Raw genomic sequence first — 23083 nt, forward strand, 5'->3', positions numbered from 1 at the left:
TCTTGACTCATTATTGATATTCATTTTCTGGCTCATAAAAATCTGGGTTCTTCTGATACTGGTCCTCAGTGAAATTTTCAACTACTTGACTACTATTATACTATAATCTATAACAACATCGTAAAAATGGTTAAAGAAGTGGCGAGCCAGCCAGGAACCAGTTAATTGAATATCAATATTGGGATCATGTGCAACATGGATTTCATACACAAGTCTGGTATTAAGATCCCAAATGCAGTCATTTTTAGTGGGGTAACCCAAGTAGCAGATCAAGATAAACAGGTTCTTGACTTCCTTAAGAAATATGGTTCTATTGCAAGAATCTTTTCTATCAATGATACCTCATCCAAAATTTACCAAAACCTGATTTTTGAGTATTCAAGTGGCTCAGCTCTAGAAAATTTAGAGCCACTTTTGCCATACAGGTACACCATGCAAGGTGGCCCCTGTGTCAGTTATTGTGTAAGGGCACTAAGCAGTGTGTACACTACCCAAGATTGGCAGTAATGCTATCCAGACATATCTAGCTGAGCTCAAGGGTTTAAGCTAAGCTAAGTGGCAAAGAATACAGGGAAGTGTTGAAAGAAATGATGTCTCAGATCGGTGAAGATACTGAAATTATGCAACCCATAGCTGAAGAATCTTAATCTTCCCCTACACACATTGAGACCACTAGCTTATCACCACAGCCTGTTAGCCCCAAGGAATGACAACCCCTTATCTCGTTCTTGGATATTCCTCAGGATAGCAATGCCTTAGGTGCCACTGTCTCAGTCACATTCACAAGTGAAAGGAGGGCTCTGTCCCTTTCAGTTAGTGATATGAACCCACCTGACAACTAGAAGGTCATGGTAGAGCATATTGCAAGGAGGGAATATGTTGGCCCACACTTTCACTCCCCAGTGAGTCTCCGCTCCTTCTCTGGAAAGACTCCCAGACCTGATAATGAAACAGACTACAACACTTGGCACTCACATATTGAGCTACTTCTAAATGATTCCAGCATATCCCATCTGCAGATATCCAAAAAGATCCTTGAGAGCTTGCTTCCACCTGCAGCTGATGTCATCAAGGGACTACGGCCTGAATCGCCTCCAGTAACCTACCTGCAGCTGCTAGACTCAGCCTATGGTACCACTGAGGATGGGAGGAGCTTTTTGCTCGGTACTGGAACACCCTCCAAGATCCAGGTGAATAACCATCCACCTACCTTCATCAGCTGCAGCTAGTACTGAACCTAGCCATAAAAAGGGGTGAGATTGCATCAGAAGAAGTAGACAGACACCTGCTTAAGCAGTTCTATAGAGGGTGCTGGGACAATACTCTGCTCTCTAACCAGCAACTTGAACAAAAGGAAAGCAACCCATCTTCATTCTCAGACCTTTTGCGAATGCTACACACTGAAGAAGACTGACAGCAAGCAAAAGCTAGTTGTATGAAGAAACACATTGGCACCACAAAGCAGTGAGTCCAGCTTCAGTCCCATAGTACATGTACTGTCAAAAGAGAAGCATAAGGACAGTCCCAATGCTATTGAAGAACTTAGGAAGCAGGTAGCTAGTTTGCAGAGTCAACTAACTTCCTTCATGACTTAGAAAAAGACAAAGGGGGCTGATAAGGGTGGAACAGCAGGTAAATTTCAGAGCAGGGTACCAAAAACAGACATGCCCAGACAGACAAAAAAGAATCAAACAAACAAACCCAAGCTTTGGTATTGCTTTAACTGTGGGGACGGGCACATTGCCCCATCTTGCATGGGCATTGCAAACCCTGCTTTAGTAGCTGAAAAGAGGAAGCAGTTAGAGGAAAAATAAAACAGATGGGAAACACAGAACAGCCCTAATTCAAATTTAAATGACTAACAGTCCCTGTTGTAGGACAAGCAGGGGCTGAGGAGAGCCAACAAAGTCCCTCAGATGTAGATAGCAAAGTGCTCAAATATGTGCCAGCCTAGAACATTTGAATAAGAAACAACCTTTTAATATTCCTAAATGGTTGGTTGGCTTCAAGAGTACAGCTCGAGTGACTATAAAAGGTGAAGAAATCAACTGCCCACTTGACTCGGGTACACAAGTTACAACAGTTCCCCAGTCATTTTACGAACAGCACTTTTCAGAGCAGGAGATTAAGCCACTGTATGATTTCTTGGAGGTGGAGGGGGTGAATGGCCAACCTGTGCGCTACCTTAACTACTTAGAAATGACTGTAACCTTCCCAAAGGAGTTTATGGGAGTGTCAATAGATGTAAACACACTTGCCTTGGTTGTCCCCAACATTCGAACCACCTCACAGTCTCTTGTCCTAATAGGCACCAATACCCTTGATGTATTGTTTGACATCTACTCTGAAACTGGAATGACATACTATCAGCCCATGCCACCTAGCTACAGAGCGATCCTCAAAATTCTTAAGCTGAGGCCAAGTGAATGACAGTCATCATGGCATAGTGAAAATGCAAGGAATGGACTCCCAGGTCATTCCAGCTGGTGAAACTGTAGTGGTCGAGGGTGTTGCTCTTGCAAACAGGTTTCAGAATGAGAAATCAGTTGTTATTGAATATCCCTCTTCATCCCCCATGCCAGATGGCCTGCAAGTAAAGGCTAGCTTAGTGTACTTATGACTGTTATCAGTAATGAGTCTGATCATGATAATGTCATTCCTGCAAAATGTATAATTGCAGAAATCAGTGCTTACCAGAGCATCCCATTACAGGAACACAGTGTAGCTAAGCAACCGGAGTCACTCCAAGTCACCAGAGACTCAACCATCCCAAAAGTCCAGCGTAAACTGTGATTTTGGTGAGTCCCCAATTCCATCTGAGTGGAAAGAATGCATCACTCAGCAGCTTAGCAACATATTTGATGTGTTCATACAGCATGACTTGAATTTTAGCCAGACAAGATGAAACACCACATAAAACTCTCAGATGAAACCCCTTTCAAACAGCACGCTTGACCAATACACCCACAGGATATTGAAGCTGTCTGGAAACATATCCAAGAGCTTCTTGAAGCAGAAGTTATCAGGGAGTCAGAGTCACCATTTTCATCACTAACAGTGGTGGTCAGGAAATAGTATGGCGAGGTCCGGTTGTGCATCGACTATAGGCTTCTAAATCTTCAGACCATAAAGGATGCATACTCCCTTCCAAAGCTGGAGGACACATTCTCAGCACTCAGTGGCTCCCAGTGGTTCCCTATCCTCAATTTAAAATCAGGGTACTACCAGATTGAAGTTGAAGAGACAGACAAACCAAAAACTGCTTTTGTGTGCCCTTTCAGGTTCTGGGAATTTAATCATGTGCCTCAAGGGGTGACAAATGCACCTAGCACATTTCAAAGATTAATGGAAAAGTGCATGGGGGACATGCATTTAAAGGATGTGCTAGTTTTCCTTGATGTGATAATATTCTCAAAGACCCTGGAGGAGCATGAAGCAAGGCTAATGAAAGTGCTCACTTGCCTCAAAGAGTTTGAGTTGAAGCTATCCTCAGAGAAGTGCGTGTTCTTCCAGACATCAGTCCTCTACCTTGGGCATGTAGTCTCCAAGAAGGGAGTTGAGACCAATACAGAGAAAATTGCTGCTCTTAAGACCTGGCCCATCCCTCAGACCCTGCAAGAGTTGAAATCTTTTTTAGGGTTGGCTGGTTATTACAAGAGGTTTAAGGGCTACTCTAGCATTGTCAAGCCCCTCTATGATTTAACCTCTGGTTACCCACCTCCCCCTCAAGAGATCAAGACCGAAACAGGGAGCAGATCAGTACCACAATCCAAAGGAGGCCTTTGGGAATTGGTGGATACCTGCTTGCCAGCAAGCATTTGAGCAGGTCATTCACAGCCTTACCACTGACCCTGTGATGGGTTTCACCAATCCTCAGAAGCCCTATGTATGCCATACTGATGCCAGTACCACCAGGCTCGGTGCTGTTTTGTATCAGGAGCAGGAGGGCCAGCTTTGAGTCATAGGCTATGCAAGCAGGGGGCTGTCATGAAGCGAGAGTCACTATCCAGCACATAAGTTGGAATTTTTGGCACTCAGGTGACTGAAAAGTTTAGTGATTACCTTTATGGCAACCACTTCACTGTTGTAACTAATAGTAATCTGCTAACATAGATACTGACCTCAGCAAAACTCAACACAACAAGCTACAGGTGGCTGGCAGCACTATCCACATTATCATTCAAACTCCTTTACAACCCTGGAAAGCAGAATGGTGATGCGGATGCACTGTCCCACAGGCCTCATGGGAAGCTGATGGATGATTTGAAATCTCAAAGAGAGAGAGAGAGAGAGAGAGAGAGAGAGAGAGAGCATATATGACAGTTCACCCAAGATCACCTCTCTGACCCAGAAAACATCGATGCAGTAGATCAAGCTGTGGTATGAGCAATCTGTGAGAGGCAGCTCATCTACAGTGTCAGTCATGATGATAAGAGTTGTGTAGATGGTGCTATCTTAGTGGAAACTCTTGCCATCTCCACTGATGCTGTGCCTGACAGCTATGAGCAAGAAGGTCAGTTAGGAGGATTGCCAACTATTCCCCATGTGACTAAGGCAGAGCTGGTAAATAAGCAGAGAGCTGACCAATGTTTAAAACGCATAATTTCCCAGCTTGAACATGGAGATAAATCACACCCACTTTGTGGAATGAACTCCGTGACCTCCCACTCTTGCTCAGAGAGCTAAATCACCTTGAGCGCCTCGATAACATTTTGTACAAGAGACACCAAGTAGGGCCTCAGACAACTTATCAGCTTGTATTGCCAACTGAGCTTCATGACACAGTTCTGACCAGCCTGCATGACCATATGGGTCACATGGGGGTCGATCGTACAATGGATCTTGTAAGGACCAGATCCTACTGGCCAAGAATGGCTGGAGATATTGAGAGGAAGGTTAAAACATGTGGCAGGTGTGTGTGGAGGAAGGCACTGCCTGAGAGGGCAGCGCCTTTGGTTAACATCAACACCACAAGAACTCTGGAGCTCCTCTGTATGGATTTCCTTTCTCTCAAACCTGACAAAAGTGGACCAGAGGCATACTTATGATCACTGATCGCTTCACCAAATTTGTGGTTGCTGTCCCAACTCCTAACCAAAAGGCCTGCACGGTTGCAAAATGTCTGTGGGAGAATTTTATGGTGTACTACGGGATCCCTGAAAATTTACATAGCAATCAGGGACCAGATTTTGAATCCTGCACAATAAAGGAGCTCTGTCAATTGGCTGGCATTCATTAAGTGAGGACAACCCTGTACCACACTAGGGGCAAACCTGTAGAGCGATTTAATTGCACCCTCCTAGACATGCTTGGCACTTTGCAGGACCAGGAGAAGTCTCGTTGCCATGGTTTTTTAAAACCCCTGGTCCACGCGTACAGTTGCACCAGGAATGAGGTGACAGGCTTCACCCCATATGAACTGATGTTTGGCCACCAGCCTCGGTTACTTTTTGATCTGGCATTTGGGTTGCCAGTACAAGGGGGCCAACACACATCACACTCAGAGTACGTGCAAAGCCTCAAGTCTTGAAGAAAGCTACAAGATTGCTATGGATAATGCTGCAAAAAGAGCACACAAGAACAAAACGAGATATGATGGGTGTGCAACTGTCTCAGACCTGGAAGCAGGAGACCGAGTATTGGTCAGAAACGTCCGCACTTGGGCAAACATAAGATTTCAGACAAAAGGGAGCCATGTGTCCATGTAGTGGTAAGAAGAGCAGGCACCTTCCTGGTTTACACTGTCAGACCCGAAAACAAGGATGGTCCTCTAAGGACACTGCATAGGGACTTACTACTCCCATGTGGGTACTTACCTATGGATGGGAGCAATTATCCTGTCCAGCAGAGCACAAGGCACAGGCCAAAAACCTGTGCAAATCCTACTGTAGATAAAGATCAGTTCTCGGAGGAGGAGGAGGAGGATGAATTTATTCCGGCCCACTGGTTCAGGAAACCTCAAAAAGCACAAGTCCCCACAGTCCCTGAGAGTCCAGTACAGCCTGATCCAACTATGTCTACTGTGCAGGATACCCAGCATACTGGACCCAGCATACTGGAGGCAATGAGTAACAATGAGACAATGGTACAAATAGGCACAGTTATTCCTCTCAGGAAATCAGAAAGGCACCATCAGTCTCCAAGAAGGCTTGACGACACTGAACTAGGAAACCCCTTGGTCACCATGGTTAAATCATTCTTTCAAGACTTAAGCACAGCCATTATTGATTCCTTGAATGTAGAATACTTGTTACAAAGTCAAGCCTTTGGAATAACAACGCCAATTCTGGAGTGACCATGTACAGGGACATACATGAATTCAGGGGTGGGTGTAGCCCAGGCTTACTAATGACACCCCTCTGTCATATAATTTCTCTTAAAATATTCCTTTTAGTATTTGAACAAGCATACTCATTTAATGGAGGCTCAACTCATGTTAAAAAAGGGTTATTAAAATGTGGCTAGACATCCTTTTTACAATCCTTTTCACAGTATATTTACATAAGGGGAATGATTAATACATAAACAATAGTGTTATCTGGTTGTTTGATCAAGTCACCACAAAGAGTTCATTTTATATGGGTGTTGTTCGTTCAGTTTGATGTATTTATAATCATTAATGCTGATATCCCCAGCCAACCAATCAGCTAGCAGTAGGTTCCCTTGGTAACTTTTGCTCTGTTTTCATTCTGTTTTTTTGCTGCTCTCTGTGGTGAAGGGAAGTTGTGTCTGTTTTCCACCTACACTTATATTTTGTCTGTTGCTACCAACCTCAAATTAGGGTGTTTCCTTCATTATCATTCGATTGAACAGCATGAGAGCCGTAGTGGCATTCACTGGGGTTGCCGACTTAAATGCTGTAAAACACACTCAGCAGTCAGGTTTGGGTATATGGTAAGAGATGGAACCATGTCCAATGCCCAGAAGAGGCTCTGAAGCCAAAAGTCTACTTCACTGATTGATCCAGGCTTGTACAAGGTTGCAAGATCTCCAGATTCAGAGATTCCCAGTGTGAACTGGGTGACAAGCCAGATTGAACACTGACTGTGTAAGAGACTCCCTTTCCCACATCTGGTGTGGTAAGACAAACACTGACAAATTAGAACAGGCCCCAACGCAAGACTGAACTTTGGGGAAAAAAAAGGGAGTTTTGTTTATGTGCGCACTTTATTGTTTTAGGTTATTGTGTTAAAAATTGTTTTATTCTTTCTACTCTATCAATATGTGTTGTTACACAAAATTCAATTCTTGTCTTGACTCATTATTGATATTCATTCTCTGGCTCATAATCTGGGTTCTTCTGATACTGGTCCTCATTGAAATTGTCGACTACTTGACTACTATTATACTATGATCAATTACATCATGAAAATGGTTACAGTATATCCTGGATATACCATGAACTGAGGCCACAATTTCAAGCTATATGGCCGACTCAAGTTGCAGCTGTGGCTCCATGAGCATCTGTGTGTGTAGATCTACAGATTATGATCATGCCTAGGGAGGGAGGTGATAGCATGAGACATTGCACATGTTCAGGTCGAAGGTCATGTCGATGTAAACAACAAACATGGCTGCCTCCAGTATTTATTTATTTATTTTCAGATTTCTCTCTAATTCTTTCTAGTTAACACTTAGTTTGGAATTTGTTGATGAGGGATATAAATCTAATACACAATGAACTGAGAGGCACCGGTTATTATGGAATCTCTTCAGTGACTGGCATAGTACTATTTTCTTTGGGACTGCACCACTCAGAAAATAGTACTATGCCAGTCACCTCAGAGAATCCATAATTTCAACCAGAGCATCTCAGTGTATCGTATGTTAGATTAATATACTGTACCATTAACAGATATTTGAAATTTATACATCAGTCTCGTCAATTAGTACAATTTTATCTCAATACAGGACACCTACTGTGCACATTTTTGCTCTTCGCAGGAACTTCCATATGTCGATGCAATCTCAGAATGTTTAAAACCAGACATGGATGTAACCTCCCAAATGACTATTCCTACAGATGACAAGGAGTATGAGTTCATTTTTTTCTATGAAGTATAACCTGAAAAAAATACTCATGAGAGTTACAGACATGCTTGAAAGTTTGTGAACCCTTTAGAATTTTCTATATTTCTGCATAAATATGACCTAAAACGTCATCAGATTTTCACACAAGTCCAAAAAGTAGATAAAGAGAACCCAGTTAAACAAATGATACAAAAAAAGTATACTTGGTCATTTATTTATTGAGGAAAATGATCCATTATTACATATCTGTGAGTGGCAAAAGTATGTGAACCTTTGCTTTCAGTATCTAGTGTGACCCCCTTGTGCAGCAATAAGTGCAACTAAACATTTCTAGTAACTGTTGATCAGTCCTGCACACCAGCCTAGAGGAATTTTCGCCCATTCCTCCGTACAGAACAGCTTCAACTCTAGGATGTTGGTGGGTTTCCTCACGTGAACTGCTCGCTTCAGGTCCTTCCACAAAATTTCGATTGGATTAAGGTCAGGACTTTGACTTGGCCATTCCAAAACATTAACTTTATTCTTCTTTAACCATTCTTTAGTAGAATGACTTGTGTGCTTAGGGTCATTGTATCGCTGCATGACCCACCTTCTCTTGAGATTCAGTTCATGGACAGATGTCCTGACATTTTCCTTTAGAATTTGCTGGTATAATTCAGAATTCATTGTTCCATTAATGATGGCAAGCCATCCTGGCCCAGATGCAGCAAAACAGGCCCAAACCATGATACTACCACCACAATGTTTCACAGATGGGATAAGGTTCTTATGCTGGAATGCACTTTTACTTTCTCCAAACATAACACTTCTCATTTAAACCAAAAAGTTCTATTTTGGTCTCATCCATCCACAAAACATTTTTCCAATAGCCTTCTGGCTTGTCCACATGATGTTTAGCAAACTGCAGATGAGCAGCAGTGTTCTTTTTGGAGATCAGTGGCTTTCTCCTTGCAGTCCTGCCATGCACACCATTGTTGTTCAGTGTTCTCTTGATGGTGGACTCATGAATATTAACATTAGCCAATGTGAGAGAGGCCTTCAGTTGCTTAGAAGTTACCCTTTGGTCCTTTGTGAGCTCGCCAACTATTACACACCTTGCTCTTGGAGTGATCTTTGTTGGTTGACCACTCCTGGGGAGGGTAACAATGGTCTTGAATTTCCTCCATTTGTACACAATCTGTCTGACTGTGGATTGGTGGAGTCCAAACTCTTTAGAGATGGTTTTGTAACCTTTTCCAGCCTGAGGAGCATCAACAACACTTTTTCTGAGGTCCTCAGAAATCTCCTTTGTTCGTACCATGATACACTTCCATAAACATGTATTCATTGTGAAGATCAGACTTTGATAGATCCCTGTTCTTTAAATAAAACAGGGTGCCCACTCACACCTGATTGTCATCCCATTGATTGAAAACACCTGACTCTAATTTCACCTTCAAATTAACTGCGAATCCTAGAGGTTCATATATTTTTGCCACTCACAGATATGTAATATTGGCTCATTTTCCTCAATAAATAAATGAGTAAGTATAATTTTTTTTGTCTCATTTGTTTAACTGGGTTCTCTTTATCTACTTTTAGGACATGTGTGAAAATCTGATGATGTTTTAAGTCATATTTATGCAGAAATACAGAAAATTCTAAAGGGTTCACAAACTTTCAAGCACCACTGTACATCTAAAATATTAGTTTAAAAAAGGTTATTTATTTTAAAAAAAACATGCATTTTTTTTTAACAGTGCAGTGAACTTCAAAAGTATTCCCCAGACGGAAGTAAGTGTAATTGTTTTTATTGTCTTCATTCATAGAATATGGGGAAATTAATTCCTGGCCAACTTCGAGGTACTTACCATGAGACAACATTTGATATTTTTATTCATCTCTCATTACCAGAGTGAATCATCCATTGTTGCAGAAAGTAAAGACACCCAAGATGAAGCCATCACTTCTTGGAGCCTGATGGATATCCTGCCAGAGAGTTCACATCCAGTCAGTAGCCCTGTGAGTTACAATGGGAAACCTATTGTAGGTACAACCCCGATTCCAAAAAAGTTGGGACAAAGTACAAATTGTAAATAAAAATGGAATGCAATAATTTACAAATCTCAAAAACTGATATTCTATTTACAATAGAACATAGACAACATATCAAATGTCGAAAGTGAGACATTTTGAAATTTCATGCCAAATATTGGCTCATTTGAAATTTCATGACAGCAACACATCTCAAAAAAGTTGGGACAGGGGCAATAAGAGGCTGGAAAAGTTAAAGGTACAAAAAAGGAACAGCTGGAGGACCAAATTGCAACTCATTAGGTCAATTGGCAATAGGTCATTAACATGACTGGGTATAAAAAGAGCATTTTGGAGTGGCAGCGGCTCTCAGAAGTAAAGATGGGAAGAGGATCACCAATCCCCCTAATTCTGCACCGACAAATAGTGGAGCAATATCAGAAAGGAGTTCGACAGTGTAAAATTGCAAAGAGTTTGAACATATCATCATCTACAGTGCATAATATCATAAAAAGATTTAGAGAATCTGGAAGAATCTCTGTGCGTAAGGGTCAAGGCCGGAAAACTGTACTGGGTACCCGTGATCTTCGGGCCCTTAGACGGCACTGCATGACATACAGGCATGCTTCTGTATTGGAAATCACAAAATGGGCTCAGGAATATTTCCAGAGAACATTATCTGTGAACACAATTCACCGTGCCATCCGCTGTTGCCAGCTAAAACTCTACAGTTCAAAGATGAAGCCGCATCTAAACATGCTCCAGAAGCGCAGACGTCTTCTCTGGGCCAAGGCTCATTTAAAATGGACTGTGGCAAAGTGGAAAACTGTTCTGTGGTCAGACAAATCAAAATTTGAAGTTCTTTATGGAAATCAGGGACGCCATGTCATTCGGACTAAAGAGGAGAAGGACGACCCAAGTTGTTATCAGCGCTCAGTTCAGAAGCCTGCATCTCTGATGGCATGGGGTTGCATTAGTGGGTGTGGCATGGGCAGCTTACACATCTGGAAAGACACCATCAATGCTGAAAGGTATATCCAGGTTCTAGAGCAACATATGCTCACATCCAGATGACGTCTCTTTCAGGGAAGACCTTGCATTTTCCAACATGGCAATGCCAAACCACATACTGCATCAATTACAGCATCATGGCTGCGTAGAAGAAGGGTCGGGGTACTGAACTGGCCAGCCTGCAGTCCAGATCTTTCACCCATAGAAAACATTTGGCGCATCATAAAACGGAAGATACGACAAAAAAGACCTAAGACAGTTGAGCAACTAGAATCCTACATTAGACAAGAATGGGTTAACATTCCTATCCCTAAACGTGAGCAACTTGTCTCCTCAGTCCCCAGACGTTTACAGACTGTTGTAAAGAGAAAAGGGGATGTCTCACAGTGGGAAACATGGCCTTGTCCCAACTTTTTTGAGATGTGTTGTTGTCATGAAATTTAAAATCACCTAATTTTTCTCTTTAAATGATACATTTTCTCAGTTTAAACATTTGATATGTCATCTATGTTCTATTCTGAATAAAATATGGAATTTTGAAACTTCCACATCATTGCATTCCGTTTTTATTTACAATTTGTACTTTGTCCCAACTTTTTTGGAATCGGGGTTGTATTTCTTTCCTGGTAAAGCAATTGGTGTATAAGAATATACCACTCACAAATACTATTTGAAATGTATACATCATTCTTGTTAATTAGTACAATTTTACCAAATACAGTAGACCTACTGTGCTCATTTTTGCTCTTCACAGGAACTCCCATATGTCGATGAAATCTCAGAATGTTTAAAAGCAGACATGGATATAGCCTCCCAAATGACTATTCCTACAGATGACAAGGAGTATGAGTTCATTTTTTTTTCTATTAAGTATAACCTGAAAAAAAATACTCATGAGAGTTACAGACATGCTTGAAAGTTTGTGAACCCTTTAGAATTTTCTATATTTCTGCATAAATATGACCTAAAATGTCATCAGATTTTCATACAAGTCCAAAAAGTAGATAAGGAGAACCCAGTTAAACAAATGATACAAAAATATTATACTTGGTCATTTATTTATTGAGGAAAATGATCCAATATTACATATCTGTGAGTGGCAAAAGTATGTGAACCTTTGCTTTCAGTATCTGGTGTGACCCCCTTGTGCAGCAATAACTGCAACTAAACATTTCCAGTAACTGTTGATCAGTCCTGCACACCGGCCTAGAGGAATTTTCGCCCATTCCTCCGTACAGAACAGCTTCAACTCTGGGATGTTGGTGGGTTTCCTCACGTGAACTGCTCGCTTCAGGTCCTTCCACAAAATTTCGATTGGATTAAGGTCAGGACTTTGACTTGGCCATTCCAAAACATTAACTTCATTCTTCTTTAACCATTCTTTAGTAGAATGACTTGTGTGCTTAGGGTCATTGTATCGCTGCATGACCCACCTTCTCTTGAGATTCAGTTCATGGACAGATGTCCTGACATTTTCCTTTAGAATTTGCTGGTATAATTCAGAATTCATTGTTCCATTAATGATGGCAAGCCATCCTGGCCCAGATGCAGCAAAACAGGCCCAAACCATGATACTACCACCACAATGTTTCACAGATGGGATAAGGTTCTTATGCTGGAATGCAGTGTTTTACTTTCTCCAAACATAACGCTTCTCATTTAAACCAAAAAGTTCTATTTTGGTCTCATCCATCCACAAAACATTTTTCCAATAGCCTTCTGGCTTGTCCACATGATCTTTAGCAAACTGCAGATGAGCAGCAATGGTCTTTTTGGAGAGCAGTGGCTTTCTCCTTGCAACCCTGCCATGCAGACCATTGTTGTTCAGTGTTCTCTTGATGGTGGACACATGAACATTAGCCAATGTGAAAGAGGCCTTCAGCTGCTTAGAAGTTACCCTGTGGTCCTTTGTGAGCTCGCCAACTATTACACACTTTGATCTTGGTGTGATCTTTGTTGGTTGACCATTCCTGGGGAGGGTAACAATGGTCTTGAATTTCCTCCATTTGTACACAATCTAACTGTCTAAGGCTACGTTTACATTAGACTGTATCTGTCTTGTTTTCTTTGCGGATGCACTGTCCGTTTACATTAAACCGCCTGGAAACGCCGGGAAACGGGAATCCGCCAGCGTCCACGTATTCAATCCAGATCGTGTCAGCTCCGGTGCTGTGTAAACATTCAGAATACGCGGATACGCTGTGCTGAGCTCTAGCTGGCGTCTCATTGGACAACATCACTGTGACATCCACCTTCCTGATTTGCTGGCATTGGTCATGTGACGCGACTGCTGAAAAACGGCGCGGACTTCCGCCTTGTATCACCTTTCATTAAAGAGTATAAAAGTATGAAAATACTGCAAATACTGATGCAAATACTGCCCATTGTGTAGTTATGATTGTCTTTAGGCTTGCCATCCTTCCACTTGCAAGTGGTAAGTGATGTGCGCTGGGATCACACACACAGCGGCTCAGTCCCGAATCACAGCTTGTTCACTTCACTCGCGTGCTCTGTGAGCTGCGCAGGGCCGGAGTGCGCACCCTCCAGAGGGCACTCGCTGTTCAGGGCGGAGTGATTTGGAGCGCAGGATGCCTGCGGAGCCGAGCGTATCCGTGTATTGGTATTGCTGTGTGCACGCAAATCGTGTATTGGTGTTGCTGTGTGCACACTAATCGTTTTAAAAACGTTAATCTGATGATCCGCTGATACGGTCTAATGTAAACATGGGCTAACTGTGGATTGGTGGAGTCCAAACTCTTTAGAGATGGTTTTGTAACCTTTTCCAGCCTGATGAGCATCAACAGCACTTCTTCTGAGGTCCTCAGAAATCTCCTTTGTTCATACCATGATACACTTCCATAAACATGTATTGTGAAGATCAGACTTTGATAGATCCCTGTTCTTTAAATAAAACAGGGTGCCCACTCACACCTGATTGTCATCCCATTGATTGAAAACACCTGACTCTATTTTCACCTTCAAATTAACTGCGAATCCTAGAGGTTCATATACTTTTGCCACTCACAGATATGTAATATTGGCTCATTTTCCTCAATAAATGAATGAGTAAGTATATTTTTTTGTCTCATTTGTTTAACTGGGTTCTCTTTATCTACTTTTAGGACATGTGTGAAAATCTGATGATGTTTACGTCATATTTATGCAGAAATATAGAAAATTCTAAAGGGTTCACAAACTTTCAAGCACCACTGTACATCTAATATATTAGTTTAAAAAAGGTTATTTATTTAAAAAAAAACATGCATTTTTTTTAACAGTGCGGTGAACTTCGAAAGTATTCCCCAGACGGAAGTAAGTGTAATTGTTTTTATTGTCTTCATTCATAGAATATGGGGAAATTAATTCCTGGCCAACTTCGAGGTACTTACCAAGAGACAACATTTGATATTTTTATTCATCTCTCAGTACCAGAGTGAATCATCCATTGTTGCAGAAAGTAAAGACACCCAAGATGAGGCCATCACTTCTTGGAGCCTGATGGATATCCTGCCAGAGAGTTCACATCCAGTCAGTAGCCCTGTGAGTTACAATGGGAAACCTATTGTAGGTATTTCTTTCCTGGTAAAGCAATTGGTGTATAAGAATATACCACTCACAAATACTATTTGAAATCTATACATCATTCTTGTTAATTAGTACAATTTTACCAAATACAGTAGGCCTACTGTGCTCATTTTTGCTCTTCACAGGAACTCCCATATGTCGATGAAATCTCAGAATGTTTAAAAGCAGACATGGATGTAGCCTCCCAAATGACTATTCCTACAGATGACAAGGAGTATGAGTTCATTTTTTTTTCTATTAAGTATAACCTGAAAAAAAAATACTCATGAGAGTTACAGACATGCTTGAAAGTTTGTGAACCCTTTAGAATTTTCTATATTTCTGCATAAATATGACCTAAAATGTCATCAGATTTTCACACAAGTCCAAAAAGTAGATAAGGAGAACCCAGTTAAACAAATGATACAAAAATATTATACTTGGTCATTTATTTATTGAGGAAAATGATCCAATATTACATATCTGTGAGTGGCAAAAGTATGTGAACCTTTGCTTTCAGTATCTGGTGTGACCCCCTTGTGCAGCAATAACTGCAACTAAACATTTCCAGTAACTGTTGATCAGTCCTGCACACCGGCCTAGAGGAATTTTCGCCCATTCCTCTGTACAGAACAGCTTCAACTCTGGGATGTTGGTGGGTTTCCTCACATGAACTGCTCGCTTCAGGTCCTTCCACAAAATTTCAATTGGATTAAGGTCAGGACTTTGACTTGGCCATTCCAAAACATTAACTTTATTCTTCTTTAACCATTCTTTAGTAGAATGACTTGTGTGCTTAGGGTCATTGTATCGCTGCATGACCCACCTTCTCTTGAGATTCAGTTCATGGACAGATGTCCTGACATTTTCATTTAGAATTTGCTGGTATAATTCAGAATTCATTGTTCCATTAATAATGGCAAGCCATCCTGGCCCAGATGCAGCAAAACAGGCCCAAACCATGATACTACCACCACAGTGTTTCACAGATGGGATAAGGTTCTTATGCTGGAATGCAGTGTTTTACTTTCTCCAAACATAACGCTTCTCATTTAAACCAAAAAGTTCTGTTTTGGTCTCATCTGTCCACAAAACATTTTTTCCAATAGCCTTCTGGCTTGTCCACATGATCTTTAGCAAACTGCAGATGAGCAGCAATGTTCTTTTTGGAGAGCAGTGGCTTTCTCCTTGCAGTCCTGCCATGCACACCATTGTTTTTCAGTGTTCTCTTGATGGTGGACTCATGAACATTAGCCAATGTGAGAGAGGCCTTCAGCTGCTTAGAAGTTACCCTGTGGTCCTTTGTGAGCTCGCCAGCTATTACATGCCTTGATCTTGGAGTGATCTTTGTTGGTTGACCACTCCTGGGGAGGGTAACAGTGGTCTTGAATTTCCTCCATTTGTACACAATCTAACTGTCTAACTGTGGATTGGTGGAGTCCAAACTCTTTAGAGATGGTTTTGTAACCTTTTCCAGCCTGATGAGCATCAACAACACTTTTTCTGAGGTCCTCAGAAATCTCCTTTGTTCGTACCATGATACACTTCCATAAACATGTATTGTGATGATCAGACTTTGATAGATCCCTGTTCTTTAAATAAAACAGGGTGCCCACTCACACCTGATTGTCATCCCATTGATTGAAAACACCTGACTCTAATTTCACCTTCAAATTAACTGCGAATCCTAGATGTTCGTATATTTTTGCCACTCACAGATATGTAATGTTGGCTCATTGTGGCAGTGGGGGCATGGTCAAGCGTCGGTCTGTGACCAGAGGGCGGAGTCAGGGAAGGTAAGTGGCAGAATCACTGCACCTGAGGTTGATTAATGTGTTTGTGTGTCCTCCCCAGTGACCGCGCCCTATTTAAGGAGGAGAGCAAGAGCAGAGCGGGCTCTCTCCCGACCAGAACATGTGTGTATGGCGTGTGTGTATGTATATATAAGTAAACGTGTAGAAGCTGAAAAGCTGACAATAAAAGAGTTATTGAGAACTCAGTACTGGCCTGCCGTGCTTCTGTGCTCCACCCACCTAGAACACTTGCTACAGTGGTGCCGAAACCCGGGGCGGAGCGCAGGAGAGAACAGCCCCATGGAGTCCTCCCCCTTCAAGGACCTGGTCCATGCCCTCGCCACGGCCCAACAGAGCCAGCACCAGGCGCTGGTCGCCCTCCGGGAAGAACAGGAGCGAAGGTTTGAGGCCCTGGTGCTGGCGCAGCAGGAAGATCGCCGGGCGTTCCGGCACCTACTTGCGTCGGCGGGGTCCACCACCGTGGGCCCTTCCCACCTCACCCTGACGAAGATGGGCCCGCACAACAACCCCGAGGCCTTCCTCGTTCTCTTTGAGCAGGCAGCAGAGGAGTGGGGTTGGCCGGTGGAACAGCGCGTGGTGTGCCTCCTCCCCCTCCTCACGGGCGAGGGGCAGCTGGCCGCGCTACAGCTCCCCACCGACAGCCGGCTGGTCTACGCGGACCTCCGCAGGGCCGTTCTCCGGCGCGTGGGTCGCACTCCGGAGCAGCAGCCGCAGCGCTTCCACGCGCTGCGCCTGGAGGAGGTCGGCCAGCCATTCGTGTTTGGCCAGCAACTCCGGGATGCCTGCTGCCGGTGGCTGAGGGCCGACAACCGTGACACTGAGGAGATCATTGATCTGGTGGCGCTGGAGCAGTTCGTCACTCGACTTCCAGAGGGAACCGCGGAGTGGGTCCAGTGCCATCGCGCGGCGTCACTGGATCAGGCCATTGAGCTGGCGGAGGACCATATGGTGGCCGTTCCAACGGCAGGACAGCATGTCTCCCCTTCTCCCCCCCCTCTCGCTCTCTCCTTCTGTTCCTCTTCCTCGCCCCATTCCCCCACTGCGGAGGCAGGGGCCGGCTCCACCCCAGCGGGCCCGCCACACCTGCGGTGTTCTATCTTCTCCTACTTCCATGTCTGTGTCTTTCCCCCCTCAGGTGAGTGATATCCGGAACATCGGTGCAGAGAGAGAGCCCGGGCCAGTGTGCTGGCACTGCGGGGAGCCAGGGCACCTCCAGCATCAGTGCTCGGCGATGGAGGTGGGCACGGTGGTCCAGATCCCCGATGTGCCAGGAGCCACCCTTGATCGGGCCGGAGCGTATCGCATACCGGTGAGTATCCAAGGGGATACATATCAGGCTTTGGTGGATTCCGGCTGTAATCAGACCTCAATCCACCAAAGCCTGGTGCAAGACGAGGCATTGGGGGGAGCACAATTGGTGAAGGTGTTGTGTGTGCATGGGGATGTTCACAGCTACCCTTTAGTGTCAGTCCACATTCTGTTTCGGGGGGAGAAATTTAGAGTAAAGCCGGCGGTTAATCCTCGCCTCACCCACTCTATAATTTTGGGGACTGATTGGCCTGGATTTCGGGATTTAATGAGTCACCTAGTGAAGAGTGGGTCCTGCCGTAGTTTAATAAGGGGAGGTCCCGGTGTCGCGTTGGTGGGAGCAGCTGTCACAGAGCCGTCTACGTCAGCTCCGCGTCAGAGTGAGGAGCCGCTGGCTCCTCCTCTCTCTCTTGGGGAATCCCTCGCGGATTTTCCATTAGAGCAGTCGCGAGACGAGACTCTGCGGCATGCGTTTGACCAAGTGAGAGTAATCGATGGTCAAATGCTCCAGCCAAACGCCACCCCGTCCTTCCCCTACTTCGTGATTATGAAGGATAGATTATACAGAGTGACGCAGGACACTCAAACTAAAGAGCAAGTCACGCAGCTTTTGATTCCAAAGAGCCGCCAGGAATTGGTATTCCAGGTGGCTCACTTTAATCCCATGGCTGGACACTTAGGGCAGGATAAAACACTAGCCCGAATAATGGCCTGGTTCTATTGGCCAGGGATTCGCGGTGATGTCCGTAGGTGGTGTATGGCATGCCGTGAATGCCAGTTAGTAAATCCAGTGGCCATTCCAAAAGCGCCTTTGCGCCCTCTACCATTAATCGAGACACCGTTCGAAAGAATTGGGATGGATCTCGTCGGGCCATTAGATCGGTCAGCACGAGGGTACTGCTTTATATTAGTTCTGGTGGACTATGCAACATGATACCCGGAAGCAGTGCCTCTTCGCAATATCGCAGCACGCAGTATTGCGGAGGTGCTGTTCTGCGTTATCTCCCGAGTTGGAATCCCAAAAGAGATTCTAACTGACCAAGGCACCACATTTATGTCACATACACTAAAGGAACTGTATAGGTTGTTGGGTATTAAGCCGATCCGCACCAGCATTTATCACCCACAAACGGACGGTTTAGTTCAGGGGTGCCAGGGTGAAATTGGTAAGGGGGCCAGATTTTTTTCAAGTGGGACCTTGGGGGCCGAATTACACTTTTGGCCTGAAAAGACCAGACACTAACTCAACAAAAGGACATTATTTTATATGATTTTTGAAAGCCTATATGCCCAAAAGGAATTGTAAAGCTATAGCCTCAAAATGAGGCACACAATAACATGGCAGACAAAAGCAATTTACCCTCTGAAAATGTAACAGTCTAATAAGCATGCAAGTAGCCTACATTTATAAAAAAAATGCTACAGAAATGGACTAAGACACAAATAACACAAGTGTAAACTGTAAATGACTTAGATCAGATTTATTGATCTTGCACATCAAAAACATGTCAATGCATAGGCCTAATTAGGCCAATTAAAATGATTGGCAAGTAGGCCTAAACGAGTCAAAAGAAAGAAGTGCCAGGGTAAATAATTCCACCAATAGGTCAAGTGACTAAATATCCAGTAGCATTAGTTTAAAAGAGCCAAATATGACTGAACATACCAATAAAAACAAACAACAGATAGCACATTAACTTTGCTGGTCAAGTCCCACATATATTTCCACACACCCATCCTGTTTATTCCTCCTCAAGCACACAGCACAAGGTTACATGGGGGAGAAATACCAGCTACATTTTACATGTGGAAGCCAGAAGTCTTTTACTTTTTACCAGCTTGTCGACATTGGGGGACAGACTCTGGGCAGTTGCTATTTTCATGACATCGTTGAGATGTCCATGGGTCAGACGACTACGCAGTTTCGATTTATTAATATTCATTACTGAAAATGCCTGTTCACATAAATATGTTGTCCCGAACATACATTGTATTTTACCGGCAAAGGCCGTGATAATTGGGTACTCTGGTGGCAATGACTGATAGAAAGATTGGATTTCAACAGATGCGTATTTATCCTTGATGAATGCACCCTCCGAAAATGGCTTGGACACTTTTTTGCGATCTCCCACACGATGATGTAGCTCGCCTTCACTGCCCCTAACATGAAATAAAATGTACAACAAAGATATTGAGACACCCCTCTTTGAAAACAGCCGCATTTAACATTAAAGGAGAACTGAAGATGATGTATGATATTAAAACGAACCTTCATGTGTCTCTCGAGACTTTGAGAAAGCTGCTTGCTGTTTTTGAAGGTTTGAGGCAAGCTCATTTAGCTTTTCAGTCCTGCGTTGCCCGGTGAATTGGCTGTATTTGTCGGCGTGGGTCTCATAATGTCTTTTGACATTGTATTCCTTCGGTACAGCCACTTGTTGCGAACAAATCAGACAAACAGGTTTTCCCCCTACTTCCCATAAAAAGTATTTCTCTCTCCATTTTTCCTGAAAGATGCGACCCTCAGAATCAACTTTTCTCTTTTTAGACTGTTGTTGCTTGTGAACAAGCAACAACTAGCCTACTCTACATTAAATCCGGGTCATTGCACCTGCGCATGCTGCAGCAAGCAGAGAGCAGCTAAAAACGAACCGATGGATTACACGAAAATGGAATCAAATTGAAACATTAGATTTAAAATCATTACGAAAAAAAAACACAACATTCGATTTTTATTAATTTATTATTTAAAAAAAAAAAGTCTCATGAACCACCGGGCCGGATGTGATGACCAATCGGGCCGTATCCGGCCCGCGGGCCGTTACCATGGCACCCCAGGTTTAGTTGAACGGTTCAATCGCACCCTCAAAAATATAATTAAAAAATTCGTAAGTGAGGATGCACATAATTGGGATAAGGGGCTCGAACCCTTGTTGTTTTCAGTGCGAGAGGTCCCACAAGCCTCCATGGGGTTCTCCCCGTTTGAATTGTTATACAGGCGTAAGCCGCGCGGCATTCTAGATGTGCTGCGGGAAAATTGGGAGGAGGGACCTTCACAAAGTAAAAATGAAATCCAATATGTTATTGACCTGCACGCAAAACTCCACACACTCACCCACCTAACGCAGGAGAATTTGCGGCAGGCGCAAGAACGACAAACCCGCCTGCACAACAAGGGTACACACCTCAGGGAGTTCGCACTGGGAGATAAAGTACTCGTACTGTTGCCCACATCGAGCTCTAAATTAATCGCCAGGTGGCAAGGACCCTTTGAGGTCACACGGCGAGTCGGGAACATCGACTATGAGGTGAGGCGAATGGACAGGGGTGGGGCGTTACAGGTATACCACCTTAATCTGTTAAAACGTTGGAGCGAGGAGGTCCCCGTGGTGCTGGTGTCGGTGGTTCCTGAGAAGGCGGAGCTGGGGCCGGAGGTTCAAAAGGGAAAATTGGCATCACCCACCGCTCCGGTCCCCTGTGGAGCCCACCTCTCACCGACCCAGCTCGCGGAGGTCGCCCGGTTGCAAACAGAATTTTCTGACGTGTTCTCGCCCCTGCCCGGCTGCCCCCACCTCATAGAACACCACATTGAGACGCCCCCGGGGGTGGTAGTGCATAGCCGCCCTTACAGACTGCCCGAACACAAGAAAAAGGTGGTTCTTGAAGAACTCGAGACCATACACGAAATGGGCATTGTCAAGGAGTCCCACAGTGACTGGAGCAGTCCGGTGGTCTTGTTACCCAAGGCCGATGGGTCAGTCCGGTTCTGTGTGGACTATAGAAAAGTCAACATGGTGTCTAATTTCGACGCATACCCAATTCCTCGTATTGATGAGTTGCTCGATCGACTAGGCACGGCTCGCTTTTACTCAACACTGGATTTGACAAAGTGTTATTGGCAGATCCCCTTGACTCCATTATCCCGAGAAAAAATGGGCTTTTCCACACTGTTCGGCTTATACCAGTTTGTCACACTTCCTTTTGGGCTGTTTGGGGCGCCCGCTACGTTTCAGCGGCTGATGGATAGGGTCCTCCGCCCCCACGCCACCTATGCTGCCGCGTACCTTGACATCATTATTTCTAGTAATGACTGGCCGCGGCGCCTACAACACCTGAGGGCCGTCCTTAGGTTGCTGAGGCGGGCGGGTCTCACAGCCAACCCGAAGAAGTGTGCGATTGGGCAGGTGGAAGTACGGTATCTGGGCTTCCACTTGGGCAATGGGCAGGTGCATCCCCAAACTAACAAGACTGCAGCGATTGCGGCCTGCCCGAGGCCCAAGACCAAAAAGGGGGTGAGACAGTTCCTGGGGCTGGCTGGTTACTATCAGAGGTTCATACCTAATTATTCGGACATCACCAGCCCGCTGACGGATCTCACTAAAAAGGGAGCACCAGATCTGGTCCAGTGGACAGAGCAACGCCAACAGGCTTTCTCTAAGGCAAAGGCTGCACTGTGTGTGGGGCCACTGTTACACTCCCCTGACTTTTCTCTCCCTTTTATATTGCAGACGGACGCATCGGACAGAGGGCTGGGGGCTGTTTTGTCCCAGGAGGTGGAGGGAGAGGATTGCCCAGTGCTGTACATAAGTCGTAAGCTGTCATTGCGTGAGGGGCGCTACAGCACCATAGAGAAGGAGTGCCTGGCCATCAAGTGGGCGGTCCTCGCCCTTCGTTACTACCTGTTGGGATACCCTTTCACCCTCTGTTCAGACCACGCGCCCCTCCAGTGGCTCCACCGCATGAAGGATGCCAACGCGCGGATCACCTGTTGGTATCTGGCACTCCAACCCTTTAACTTCAAGGTGGTCCACAGGCCGGGGGCGCAGATGGTTGTGGCGGACTTCCTCTCCTGTCAAGGGGGGGAGGGGAGTCAGCTGCGGGCCGGACGGCCGCCCCGCCTGAGTCGGGCGGTGGGGGTATGTGGCAGTGGGGGCGTGGTCAAGCGTCGGTCTGTGACCGGAGGGTGGAGTCAGGGAAGGCAAGTGGCAGAATCACTGCATCTGAGGTTGATTAATGTGTTTGTGTGTCCTCCCCAGTGACCGCGCCCTATTTAAGGAGGAGAGCGAGAGCAGAGCGGGCTCTCTCCCGACCAGAACACATGTGTGTGTGGCGTGTGTGCATGTATATATAAGTAAAGGTGTAGAAGCTGAAAAGCTGACAATAAAAGAGTTATTGAGAACTCAGTACTGGCCTGCCGTGCTTCTGTGCTCCACCCACCTAGAACACTTGCTACACTCATTTTCTTCAATAAGTAAATGAGTAAGTATAATGTTTTTTGTCTCATTTGTTTAACTAGGTTCTCTTTATCTACTTTTAGGACATGTGTGAAAATCTGATGATGTTTT

The 23083-nt window shown here is 44.5% G+C and overlaps 2 protein-coding genes across 12 annotated transcripts in view; both read left to right on the top strand.

Moving 5' to 3' along the window:
- LOC132887733 (uncharacterized) overlaps positions 1-23083 on the top strand; it is a 51974-nt gene that overhangs the window by 16875 nt on the left and 12016 nt on the right. For 4 of the 8 annotated variants that reach the window (XM_060923279.1, XM_060923283.1, XM_060923282.1 and 1 more), the window contains exons 17-23: positions 7912-8033; positions 9771-9804; positions 9925-10032; positions 11810-11898; positions 14334-14367; positions 14482-14619; positions 14736-14854. In XM_060923279.1, coding sequence (XP_060779262.1) covers positions 7912-8033; positions 9771-9804; positions 9925-10032; positions 11810-11898; positions 14334-14367; positions 14482-14619; positions 14736-14854 — 644 coding nt within the window. The remainder of the gene's footprint in view (positions 1-7911; positions 8034-9770; positions 9805-9924; positions 10033-11809; positions 11899-14333; positions 14368-14481; positions 14620-14735; positions 14855-23083) is intronic. The other 4 variants (XM_060923280.1, XM_060923285.1, XM_060923287.1 and 1 more) reach the window with 4 other exon arrangements.
- Positions 14894-23034, top strand: LOC132887731 (zinc finger protein 18-like). 4 transcript variants are annotated; one of them, XM_060923277.1, is made up of 3 exons: positions 14894-16535; positions 16657-17742; positions 22247-23034. In XM_060923277.1, the coding sequence occupies exons 2-3, from the start codon at positions 17407-17409 to the stop codon at positions 22775-22777; spliced, it is 867 nt and encodes a 288-aa protein (XP_060779260.1). In that variant the 5' UTR covers positions 14894-16535; positions 16657-17406; the 3' UTR covers positions 22778-23034. The 4 variants fall into 4 exon arrangements, with proteins under 4 accessions (XP_060779260.1, XP_060779261.1, XP_060779258.1 ...); XM_060923278.1 differs by having other exon boundaries at positions 22775-23034; XM_060923275.1 differs by having other exon boundaries at positions 14894-17742; positions 22775-23034.

Source organism: Neoarius graeffei, chromosome 6, assembly GCF_027579695.1.
Source record: "Neoarius graeffei isolate fNeoGra1 chromosome 6, fNeoGra1.pri, whole genome shotgun sequence".
Taxonomy (NCBI): domain Eukaryota; kingdom Metazoa; phylum Chordata; class Actinopteri; order Siluriformes; family Ariidae; genus Neoarius; species Neoarius graeffei.

Excerpts from the sequence above, each read along its gene's own strand:
- LOC132887731 (XM_060923275.1), top strand. The coding sequence starts at position 16,542 with ATGGCGTGTGTGTATGTATATATAAGTAAACGTGTAGAAGCTGAAAAG.